This window comes from Astatotilapia calliptera, chromosome 17 (genome assembly GCF_900246225.1).
Source record: "Astatotilapia calliptera chromosome 17, fAstCal1.2, whole genome shotgun sequence".
Taxonomy (NCBI): domain Eukaryota; kingdom Metazoa; phylum Chordata; class Actinopteri; order Cichliformes; family Cichlidae; genus Astatotilapia; species Astatotilapia calliptera.
In genome coordinates, this window is record NC_039318.1 from 30488980 (window position 1) to 30501896 (window position 12917).

Here is a 12917-nt window from a genome sequence, read left to right on the forward strand (position 1 = left end):
GGCCATGTGGGATTTTGCAGTTAGAAAACAATGAAAAAGCAGCTGCAAAAACAATACATTGTGGGGGAAAAAAGGCCTCCACTACCAGGTGTACATTTACTGATTTTTCTACACATACACTTTGTCATCAAGGGAGATTTCCACGGCTTTCAGAAGAAACAGCAGAAACTACAAAAAGTATGAGATCACTATTTCAGGAATACACTTGGTAAATTTCACACCTTTTCTTGTAACATCTGTGTGTAGCGCACACCATCCTCCTGTAAAAGGTGTGATTTGTCCTTTCACTTTGCCTTCAGCAGTATTGATTCCCCCCCCCAACAAGAATGGATCTACTGTAGTGATGCAGTTGACTGTTTTTTTTTTTAGTTCTCGTGTATTTCTGAAGGCTGGACATCAGGTTGTTGTCTCTAATATTTATCACTCAATAACTTTCACTCTCCTTTATCTTCTGGCCCATTTTCCAATAGCAGAGAGAAAAAAACACCCTTTTTCTTTCAAACTCATTTCCGCATTTTTCAAAAGCATGACAACAAAATCTACACATTTGCAAAACATTCCTTTATTATAAATAAATCTCCTTTTTGTATAAAAACTGGCATGCTTCAACCATGGCATTTTACAGGTTCACAACCCAAGGCTACAACCCGGATAGCCAAGACAGGAGGAAACACACTCATCTCATTATGCAAGGGCGATCCATCAGACAACGGTGAGACAAGAATGAAAAAATCGTCACGACCACAAAAATACCTACAAGTAGAGAATAACAACAAACATGTTTGAGTCTCATAGATTTTCTCTTACATTTCTCTTTTTAAATATTTTTTAAAATGTAATTTGTTAAATCTCTTTTTTAGCCCCACCTTTTGCCCTTTTGATATAATTTCTACACATTTTTTTGAGTTTTTTTATGACTTTTTTCTCTTTTAAAATTTTTTATTTTTGTTTTTATATGTTTTAATAGTTACTCTTTCCACCACAGTCTCCTATGGTACCACTTTTTTCATGTTGTTTCTTTTTTTTTTCTTTTTTAAAACAGGTAAGTTCATGGTAGGACCAATGAGCTGTGAACAGCAGGAAAGCAGGCACACTGACTGGCTGTTTATGTGGTCCCACCTCTGTGATTTGATGGGGAACAATACAAAATGTCTCATGCTTGAATTCCATTGGGCGCTCTGTCTGTTTTCCACTTTTTCAGCCAATCAGCTGAGTCACAGCTCTTCCTTCCCCTTGGCCCTGCCCCCACAACACGTCCCCCTCCTATTCAATCCCCCCCCTCTTCTCCATCGTCATCTTCTTCTTCTATGGTCCCTTCACATGGCGTGATTACTGTAGCTGACATATGTCATCTTAGTTGATGAAGCTGTGTAAAGAGTTAAATAAAATAAGATGAAAGAGCGTGCGTCATGGGAACAGAATTGCCAACAAAAAAAAACATGAAGGGAAAATTGGCAAAGAAATGTAACAAGCAACAGAATAAAAGTAAAGTGACAAATATGAGGAATGGAAAAGGGCAGGGAAAAAAAACAAAGAAGAAAGACCAGTTTAGAAAACAGTGTCACATCAACAATCCACTGTAGTTGCTGGGGCTTTTTGTTAAACCATGATGTCTTCTGTCCCCTCAAGCATGCTGCGGTAAATGTCAATATTTTTGCTGCAGAGCAAGCCTCTAACAGCACCACCGTTACACACTGATGGAATCGTTTTGGGTTCTTTTCCGCTCACTTGTTTTCACACTGCCTTAGACTGCCTGGATGATAGTTAAAGTAATAGTAAATAAAAATAAAGCTAAAAATTGAAATAACAATAATAATAATAATAACTAGAACACTAACGAAAATGGTAAAAACAAGCATCTAGACACGTTTGATAATGCCATCTTTCTGTTCAAACTGCTTCCTGGAACATCAAACTTTTTTCTAAACTTTTTGCAAACAGAAGCATTTAAATAGATGACTAAGCAGTTCAACCATTTGCTAAATGAATGAACTGTGACCTGCTTTCCTCACTGATGCTAATAAAGTGCTGACAGAGGGGCAGGGCAAGGTTTAGCTTCACTGTTCTGGAACCTATTATCCACGTGCACACAGAACTCACAAACTGCACACAAACAACTGTTAATAATTCCTTAGTATGCTCACGGGATTTCCTGCAAACGCACACACACACACGTGCAAACCAAGAGTAACTGATACGTGCGCACTGCAGGAACCTGGAACAAAACCACCTCGATATAAACACTAAGCTTCTCGTGCACACGCACATAAATCCTCCCTCATTTCATTTTATCTGCAAATTGTTAACACCGGGACACAAAACAGTCTCTAAGTGAATTTAACAGTGCTTCGACTACAACATGGTGAGTACAGCAGGCATGCAAGAAACACATTTTCAGTAAAAGAAAACAGTATCTAAGGTTAATGTACACGTGGAGGAAGATTTTATTTGTTTGATTTTTACAGTGTTACTCCATCACAGCGTGCAATTAACAAAATATAAATGGATCATCCACAAGCTGGGTGGTTGGTAAATTATTTGGTTGTTTCTAAATGAGCTCACATAAATGGCTGCCAGGCTGCTTCATAAACACATTATGCTATACTTGATGTTTTTCAATTACGGCTAACTCTATACTGATTCAAACCAGAAAATTAGCCTGAAAATGATGTGTGTTTTTGAAATCACGTTACTAAATATTACTTTGTTGTTTTCTATTAATTTCTTCTCTGCTATTTGCTCATATTCTAGATTTCTTGACCAATCTACATGTATTTGACCTTGGTGATGCATTTTTTTTCAATACAAGTGTGTTGTTTACTAAAAAACTGATGTACGACTAAAAATTTATTTTTTATTTTAATTATATAAAGCTTGTCTCTTTTAAGTTTATATGTGTAATTATAAAATTTTGGTGTTCTCTTACTCACTGTTGGTCTCCATGCTCTCACACAGTTCAGTCTTAACTTCTCCATTTGGCCGGTCTCCTCCCTTCTGAGTCAGTTTTCCCGACATGGTGGCTGCTGTCACGATCGCCTGCGTAGTCATTTATTCATAATGAGAATTTTATTAATTATAAATGAGGAAAATGGTCTTAGTATACCTACGTTCTTCTTTCTCCCTTTGTAATTTCATAAAAATATTTTCTGCTTAACGTCAGCCAAAATCAAAATATATGGATTTGGAAAGCATTATGAAAACACAAGAGTAAAAGCCACGTCACCTTGAAGCTCCGTTTTCGTTTGGGTACGTTCTGCTCGGGGTGGAAGAGGATGATGTAAACCTTGGGCATGTAGAGCATCCCCAGAGAAACAGATGCAGACAGGCTCAGAGAGATGGTCAGGGTAGTAGTTTGTATATACATCTGCAATGAGAACGAGAGAAAGAGTCATTTATTACATTTTGAGTTGTCAGAAATAGTCTGTTTAATCATCCAGCGTCAGAATACATTTAATCAAAGGAAGACAAGGAAGTCAGTTGGGAAGTGGCGGGGGTAAGGAAGTAGAGGGTGGCCTAACAAGGGTGATATGAGCAGAAAATTTGTCAAGTGACAGCTACGACGACACACAGGCTAGTATATAAAACAATAACATGAATGATGGCACCAATGAAGTTGCTTAATTGCCCGTGTGCTGCAGAGCTCGTCTCCTTGTCTAGAAGTCGAAAGTGATTCTCAATGTTTTTGTCAGAAAACACTAGAGAAGTGGGTTTATGGCATCAGTTAAGAAGATGGTGAGGAAAATTACACAAAATTGACATTCAGACAAGTTTTCCTGAGAGTTTCGATAAAATTTTGTCTGATATCAGATACAACTGTGAACTTGCTTTACTCTGTTCCCATCCTCGGTTTTGCAAGTGGATAACATCCACCTGAAACAGATATTGCTTGGGTCAACACTGGCCTAGCCACATTCTCATTTTATAAGAGTTTTTGAAGATTAGAGCAATGTCGAAATGATTGGTGAATCTCTAACTCTTTCACAGCGCTGGATTCTTTTTTTCCAGTCAAGAAACTGTTCTTCATCGTGCAATGCCAATTACAGTATATATATCAAAAAATCTGCAGATAGCAGGATGAAGTTTGGCCTGTATGGCATTCTATAGGAGTAGAACAGAAAACTTTAGATTTCAGAGACTGAGTTGTTGGCAAACTAGAGTTCCCATCCAAAAATAAAATCTGTGCATTTCTATATTTATTCAGTTGTGAGTGTGCTGAATTACCATGTAGACAGACAGGCATCCAGAAACTGTCCTAGGTGGCAGGTACTAGTGGACTGAAGGACAGATATGATGACATGTGCTTTAGGTAGAGAGTCACCTACCAAATTTCAGTGTTCTATTAGAAAACAGCGATTCTGCTAAGTAAGCTAAGGTGCAATTATGATGAAACAGGAGGGGAGTTCAGGCAGAGACATTAACACACTGAAACATTCCGCAGTGGACTAAGCACCAGTTCTTAGTGGATCCTTAGGGAGTTTCATAGTGTAGTTTGGAGGAGGACAGATGTAATGACAGGCTTCACCCACGGCCCTGACACAGCTGACAACATCTCAAGACAAAGGCCTTATCAGGCAAGCAGTGTAGTGGAAGGACTGGTGAAGGTAGAGCGCAGTAAAAATGCAACAAGGAAAAGTAGGAGACTCGTGGAGACAGAAGGGACATAGGGAGGCAAAAACATGACAAAAAACTGATGTTTAAGAATGTGGCAAGAAAGAAGATGAGAAGCGTGTGCATCACAGACACGATGATCAAATGAGAAGGACAGAGTGACCAGTGAGACCACAGCAGTCACCGCTGTCAAGAAGAGGACCGAATCAGGCAGTAACTACAGCCTGACAAGAAGCAGAAAAACAACAAAAAAAGTAAAGCTGCACAGTGTGGTAAACACCATGCTACTACTGCAGAAAAAAAGTGTTTGATCCAAAGCAGCTCATTTCATTTCACTGTGAGAACAAAAACACCTTTCATGCCATACATTTGCAACACACAATCATAATATGAATAATAAACAGAAAGCCTGACTTACACTCAATAATAAGAAGTCATTCTTTTAATATCACACTGCTGGAAAGAAAGCAACCAAGCCAACACAGAAGTACTTAAAAAAACATATTGAATGCATCCATGAAAAATGTCCTGAAAATGTATAACAAGAAGCAGGTATAGAGTTTAATTCAGTTTCACTGTTGGCAATAAAAGCCTCTAGAACATGCAACTGTCAATTGGTCAAAAACAACTGGAACTGGAAATGCACACTACAAAAAATTAAGGCTAAGCTAAGGCTGTTCTCTTAGTCAGAAAGGCCCCAGCTTGTCTTAGCGTACCCTTACTAGATCATTTTGTGCTTACAAAAAGTAAGGACAGTAAAGTCTGGAGTAACACCGTCTTTAATAAGGAGCATCTCATGTCCTATTTCAGTTGATATGAGCTCTGGGTTGTGACTGAAAGAATGAGATCACAGATACAAGCAATGGAAGTGAGCTTCCACTACTCCTTCAAAAGAAGCCAGTCAAGGTGGTTCAGAGATCAGACAAGGACGCCTCCTGGATACCTCCTAGGTGACAGGTTTTAGGCATGTCCTACAGGGAGGAGGCCCTGGGGCAGACCCAGGACACACTGGAGAGATTATGCCTCTCGGTGTGCTTGGAAACTTCTCTGTGTCTTCCTGGACAAGCTGGAGGAGATTGCTGGGGAGAGGGAGGTTTGGGTATCTCTGATTACATTGCTACCCCGGACCAAGATAAGTGGCATAAAATGGACTGATGGTGTTTCTTGTCTAAACAAAAAACCTGAACAGATCTCTTGACTCTGATATAAAAATAAATCATTGCTTGAAGGGGTTTAAGTATTAAACAGCAGCACAAATCTAATTAAATACTTTAGGTGATAAGTCTCAACGCTGGCTTCTTAGATTAACAGCTGACTTTAAAATAGTCGATGACCTGGTGAAAGAAGCTCACAGAGACGCAATAGTATTATATTTATGAATGTTTTCGTAGGCCCCTGATTAACACCAAACCCCTATGAGTTTGCCCTCAAACATGTATTTGAAGACATTTAAAAGTATCCTTATACTTATCTGCAGCACCATGCTTTTATCCATGCACCCTGGTTGAGTAGCTTTGCATAATTCATAATTCAAAATTGTCCTTTTTTATATTATACTGGGCCTTGGTGCAACTCCTCAGTTCCTCCTCCGTCTAAAATGAGCCATTGTGTCTCAGAGCCTAGAATAGAAAACCTGACTAGACAGTGAACCTGAGCATTTAAAGAGGGATTGCACAGATAACTTGTGCATACTTTGATCTCATTTGAAACTTAATATGAGCATCCACTAATAGAACAGTATTATACTGCATGTAAAAGGAAGTAAGGAATATCATAATGGAGACCCTTTAATCGTAATGGCCCAAACTTAAATTAGTCTACAAAAATATACAACAGAGGAACAGACATGCCTGCCCGAGGGTTTGAATTAATTGCAGTGACAGTAGCTAAAGCATAAGGGGACTGCATGGTCAATAAACTGGATGCAAGCGGATGCGTGCAAAAGCACAAACATGACCTACACGTGTAAACTAAGAAATAAACTCACATGAACAGAATGTAATATTAACATCACATGGGAGTTATTATTCTTCTGGGTGACCTTCCTTAAAAAAAATAGACCCTGCCTGCAGCTTCATTATAGCCTCTGATTGCAGTTATTACCCCACAGCTGCACGCAAACACTCGCACACAGCAGAGCGTGTGCAATCAGGACCAAACTTCACAGTCGTGTGAGACACATCGTCACTTAAACAAAAGAAACCTGATCATGAAAGAAATTTGCAAGAGGGGAATTTGTAGATTCATTTACACGTTGCCATATTGTTTCTTTTTCAAATCTCCTGCCAACAAATTGTCTTTAATTGAATTGCACTGATACAGGGAACAGTAATTCGCTATATCTGAGAAGAACAGATGGAGAAGGAAAAAACATATTTTCACTAGGAGAAAGGAATAACTCGAGAAAAAGAAATGGCTGAAAGAGCGAATGACGAAAAAGGAAAAGCCAGAGTAACTGCGAGAGGAAAAAGATTTATTCCCTTAAGCGGTGAACTTGCTCTTACCGAAACAGCAGCAAGTCTGCTGATAGCCACTTCCATTACATCTAGCCTTTGGTCCAAAGTTGTGACCTCCTGCTGTTATTTACACAAAGACTGAAACACATACACAAACACAAACTGAGGGCTGAAATCGTCATCCTCCACCTTGTTGTTCACACTTGATGCAGGCTGAAATGCGTGCCACGGAAGAGCGCGCTATTAACTCAAAAGACCCACTCAAAAAATAAAGCAATGACCTATGGCTGGCTGTATTCAGCGTGCTCCTTTAAGGTTTAAAACATTTATAGATGTGTAATGAGATTCAGGATGTGGAACAGACAGATAGAGCAGATGTGTTTAACGCCTTGGCAGACAAACTGGAGTAAGGAAGGTCACGAAAGAAAGAGAAACAATTGAAAGTTTGGATTCATGGTGCCCTTTTAATGTTTTTTTTCCAGTTTATTTTTCACTGTCTACAAGTAATATGGACCCACGCAGACTTTGAAGTGCTGGGTTGATTTCACAGGAGCCTTTTTTATGGAAACCTCATGACTCATATTTACTTCATTATTTCCTCTAAAGGAAACTGCTCATCTAAGAATGATCGTCTTCTGCAGAGCTTGTTACTTTTCAATTAGTGCTTCAAGGATAGTTCCACTGTTATTCAACCTAAACCTTATTGTATTGACTACAACCATTTATAACCACCTATAGATTTATTACATTTCTGAAGAACACTTTTCATTTCAACTATACATGAAAAAGGCTCCCAATAGGCCATAAATAGCTAAACTGTATTAGAAACATGAATCTAGACGGAGACAGTTCGATTGTCTCATAGTTATCGGGCGCAGAAGTTCAACTCCTCATCATCACTGTGCAACCTTGAATCTACACTCAGTCGCTGATACTGAATATCTGTGTAACAATGTAATTCCTGGCCAATTGTGACAGTCTGGCAGCTTAAAAGTTCAATGACACGTCAGTTGGTGCAAAGACGGCGACTTTCTTTTCGCAGCAAACCCATATGATAGCTGAAGCATGACAGTTCATCTAAAAGGCTATTCTGAGTTCACTCGGCTGCACTGTGAGTGACACTGAAATGGAATGTACTTATCAAGAATACATTCTAAGTAAATTAAGCAAATTAGACCCATCTCCTTCAGGCTCATTGCTTTACACAAAAGACCATGTACATATTAAGTTTATCATGTTATATGAATTGAAAATGACATTGTAATTGGTGTATTTCAAAGTCCATATAGGGTGTCAAACATATGGCTTGAGGACCAGAATTGGCCCAGGAAAGACTCCAATCTGCCCCGTCTGCAAAAGTAAGTACATCCCTGATGTAGAGTAATGCTGTTGGCAGTAATTTTGGGTGAAGCAGCAAAATGCAGGTAAAATTTTTGGTGATTTATGGTGAAAGCTGTTCCACCCACAGGCTACACCTTTATTCTTTCATGCCATGCTTTCATTTACTGCCCATTCTACATGATCAGTGCTTCTCTCTTGTCCCACCGCAGAATAACTGTAAGTGCACATGCTTATTACAAGTAAACATGTTTGCCACAGCGCAACTGATAGTAGAACAGACAACAGTGCACCTGCTATATGCGTTGTCCCAGTTCAACTGTTAAAAAGCAGATGATTGGCTCTTTAGGGAGAGAGGCAACACAGCGGCACTCTTTGGCATTGCAGGATTCATCCATAAATTTCGATTCGGGATCCTTTAGGTGTCATTCCTCTTGCATTATGTCATCTCTGGGTTTTTATCTGCACCTTTTGTTTACTCTTCATCCCTTCACCAATACCGCTCAGCTTTCAGAGGATTTCTATAGAAAAAAGAAGCCAATCAAAGAGAGGTAGTGATGTCGTTTAATCACTGCTGTAATGTAGTTTAATCAATCGATGCGAGTGGTGACGGAAAGAACGAGATTGCAGATTTAAGTGGTGGAAATGAGCTTCCTCCGAGGGGGTGTCTAGGCTCGCCCTTAGAGACAAGATGAGCAGCTCAGTCTTTCAGGAGCAAGCTCGGAGAAGAGACTCTGCTCCCTCTGGTCCCTTGCATCAAAAGGAGACAGTTGAGGTGGTTCAGGAATGTGTCAACGATGCCTCCTGGAGGTGTTTCAAGACTTGTGTCTCTCCGATGGTTTAGGAAAGCCTCAGCATCCCCCTGAAAGAGCTCTAGGTGGTAGTTGGGGAAAATGAGGTCTAGGCAGTTCTGTTTATTACCGCTTCCGCCCTCTGACCCCTACACATAAAAGCAACAGAAAAGACGGATTTGACATATGTAGGGGTTTTAAGAAACACAAAAATCCCAGCTTATGAGGCTTGGTGAACCATGACATGAAAGCTTCTGAGTCATTACATGGCATCTGTGATTATCGCAACTCCTTTCATACTCCAAAACAAGAAAAGGGTAGTGAAATCAAAGAGTCCTGGCAAGCGACTTATCTAAAGAGAGGGAGGGAGAGGGAATGAAAGAGAAGGAATTTGTATGAATATGAAAGACATTGTGGGAAAGTGAACGAGAGAATAAAGAAAATGCGAAAAACAAACAACAAAGGAAAGTTTTGGGTGAAATTGGTGGAATTGGAGGAGTAACGAAGAGTGATGAAGGAAAAACAGCAACAAAGAAGCAAGAACCAGTGAGTGAACTGAAGAACAAAGTCTTGTATCTCTCATTGCCATGGGCATGTGGTTTGTGATGCAATAGCATTTTCTTTTGGGACGTTTACATTGAGGTTGCACGTCTTAAAGCAAACAGTGTCACAAACTTTGCTTCGTATTACTATTTTAATTTTACAGTGATTATGTTTTTTCTTAGTTTTTTGGGGTTTTTTTTCTTTTACACTGATCACTTGCCTGTTTTGGCTTGTTGGTATTGTTTTGTACAATGTGTATTCAATTCAGCTTTAATTCACCCTACAATATTAGAGGGAAGACTGAAACAATCAGACGACCCCTGTATAAGCAAGCACTTGGTGACAGTGGAAAGGAAAAACTCCCTTTTAACAGAAAGAAACCTCCTCCAGAATCAGGATCAGATCGGCAGCCAACTGCCATTACTGATTTGGGGTGAGGGGATAGAGAAGAGAAGGGCCTATGAACATACTGGAAGTGAAGACGGGAGTGGTGGAGAAATGCTCAGTGCATTATGGGAAGCCCTGCAGCATCCTGAACCTATAGCAACATAACTTCATGGTCACCTGGTCCAGCCCTAACTTGAAACTTTATCAAAAAATAAAGATAAGTCAAATTTCAAAAGTAGCTGATGGTGCTGCCTCGCATTCCACTTTTTATTCTACTTTTACAAACTACAGGAATCACAAGTGAGACTTCAGTCTGAGAGCAAAGTGGTCTGTTGGTGTAATATGGTTCTATTAGATCTTGAAGATATGATGGGGCTGATCATTCAAGCCTTTTTATGCATTTAAAACATAATCAGATGTGTTTTAAATGCATGCACTGTTGTTTAAAACCATAAAACTGAGAAGAAATCTGTGCAAACTTTAAGATGAATATCAAAATCTATTTTTAGGCATATCAAAATTTAACAGGAAAAAGCTTGTCTGGAGCTTTAGGAAAACATATTTTTATTGAACTATCACCTGCCATCATTTGGACGCTGCTGTACTAAATTACTGGGCATTTACTTAAAGCTGAACTCATGTTCAACTTTGTGCTGTCACAGACTCACTAAGATCTTTAGCCAAAAATCAGTCCATTCTCTCCATGGAGTGATGTCTCTCAGCTCTCATTTGAAATAAATGACCACAGGCTACTTTGTTTCTTGTATCGAGTCAGGGAATGGTCAGAGAGAAAGATAGCCAAGAGAGGGGAGAAAAGAAGGGTAGTGAAAGCATTGTTCGAGACATTTTCCATTTCCAAAGACATTTCTGTTTTTTTCTCCATCGTTCCATCAGCCTCTTTGCCATTCCCTCACTCCTGCCCATACAATCTCTAATGATTGGCCGGCACTCTTCACTGCACTCCAAACTCCCTCGTATCTCTCTGTGGAATATTTTCCTCTGTCCTCACTACTTCTTTTTCTATCCTTCATTATATCTGTCTCTGTTGCTCTCTTCTGCTTCATCTTTCTGCCTTTTCAACCTTCTTATGTTTTACAGAACGTCGCCCTGTCATCTCCTTTTCTCCACATATCATCTCTGCATGACTTAAAAAGCTACCGCCTGTGCATGTTGATAGGGAGTTAAAACGTCCTTGACGGGTACCTGTCCTATATAAATATTTTGGCGAGCAGAATGACTTTTTCAAATTGCTTAAAGGTCCTGAACTAACTTCACAATCCCATTTAGAGTCATAACTTCCTCGGTATGTGTGTCTGGGTTCCGCTGTGTGCTTAATTGACCCCGCCTGTTTCTCTCAACTCACGCCATGGGACCACTCATCATTTTAATCACCTAAGCCACAGGAGGGTGAAGAGATTTAATTCTTATTTATATATTTAAAGTAATGTGAGGAGTCAGTATAGAATGATTTTTCCTATTGGGCAAATGTTAAAAATATAAAACACAGTATATATAAAATGAAATTTTTTTTTTAAAATATTGATGTTTTTCTTTTATTTTTAAATATTCTGAATATTCAGAATTTTAACTATGTTCTCCCAGATTTATGGACTATAGTTTGGCTCACTAATATTAGATTACATTTCTTTTATGTATTGCAACAACATGAGAAGCTGCAAAAATTGACTATGCCATCATCAGCCAGGTGGGCACAGCCTTAACTATACTACAATGAATATAACCAATCTGGGTTTCGTCTTCTCTAAAGTCAGCTACAAAAATATGTCTTTTCATTCAAGAGTTCTGCCTTCTGCCCTGCACACATGCAAAACACGGAGGAAAACAAAACACCTTTTTTCCAGTGCCTCAACGTACTACAACAACATGGCCTGTGAAGGTTTTTTAAGATTTCTTAATAGGACAGCGTTACCATTGAGGAAGTACTTCGATAAGCAGGGATGCACCCCCTTCCTATCCCAGTTTCAATTCACAGCATACATCCTTCACAAAGACTCAGAACAATGTCTGTAAGCATCAACAATCATCATCATCAAGCATCAACGATCATCATGCATCATCAACTTGCTAAAGTTAAAGTTCTGCAAGTTGTGTTGGTTGTGTCTGCTGAAGTTTAAACAGAGCATTAGAATGAGGAAAAAGGTGACGTAACGTTGAATGTGGCATGGATGTTGGTGCCAGACAAATTGATCTGAATATTTCAGAAACTGCAAATCTATTGGCATTTACATACAAAATCATCCCTAGGGTTTACAGCGTATTGGCCTGAAAAAGAGAAAATATCCAGTATGTATCAGTTCTCTGACCAAAAATGCCTTGCTGATGTTTGAGGTCAAGAAGAAGGGACAACAACTCAAATAACCACTTATTTCAGCCATCGTATGCTAAAGAGCTTATCTGAGCACAAAAAACCCCACTGACCCTTCAAGCAGATGCGATACAGCAGCCAAAGACCACAACAATTTGCACAGGCTGACCAAAATTGGACAACAGAAGTCTGGAAAAATGTTGCCTGATACGAAGGCTTAGAATTAGGAGTAAACCTCATGACAGCATGACTCCATCCTGCATTATATATATATGACGTTTAAACTGGTGGTCGTGGGGTAAAGGTGCAGAGGATATTTTCTTGGCATACATTGAGCTCCTCAGTACCAACCGAAAAACTTTCAATTGCCACAGCCTACATGGGTATTGTTCCTGACCTTCTCCATTACTTTATGACCGCAGTCTTCCAGTGGCTAAAACATCTCACAAAGCTCAAATCATCTTAAAC

The 12917-nt window shown here is 39.4% G+C and overlaps 1 protein-coding gene across 4 annotated transcripts in view; it reads right to left on the reverse strand.

The window, feature by feature from the left end:
- Nucleotides 1–1281: 1281 nt before the first annotated feature.
- grm8a (glutamate receptor, metabotropic 8a) overlaps nt 1282–12917 on the reverse strand; it is a 294600-nt gene continuing 282964 nt past the window's right edge. For 3 of the 4 annotated variants that reach the window (XM_026146524.1, XM_026146523.1, XM_026146525.1), the window contains exons 12-14: nt 3224–3364; nt 2931–3036; nt 1282–1366 (exon numbers count right to left, since the gene is read on the reverse strand). In XM_026146524.1, the coding sequence (XP_026002309.1) occupies nt 1317–1366; nt 2931–3036; nt 3224–3364 (297 nt within the window). In that variant the 3' untranslated portion in view covers nt 1282–1316. Of the gene's footprint in view, nt 1367–2926; nt 3037–3223; nt 3365–12917 lie in introns of all 4 variants that reach the window. The other variant, XM_026146526.1, reaches the window with a different exon arrangement.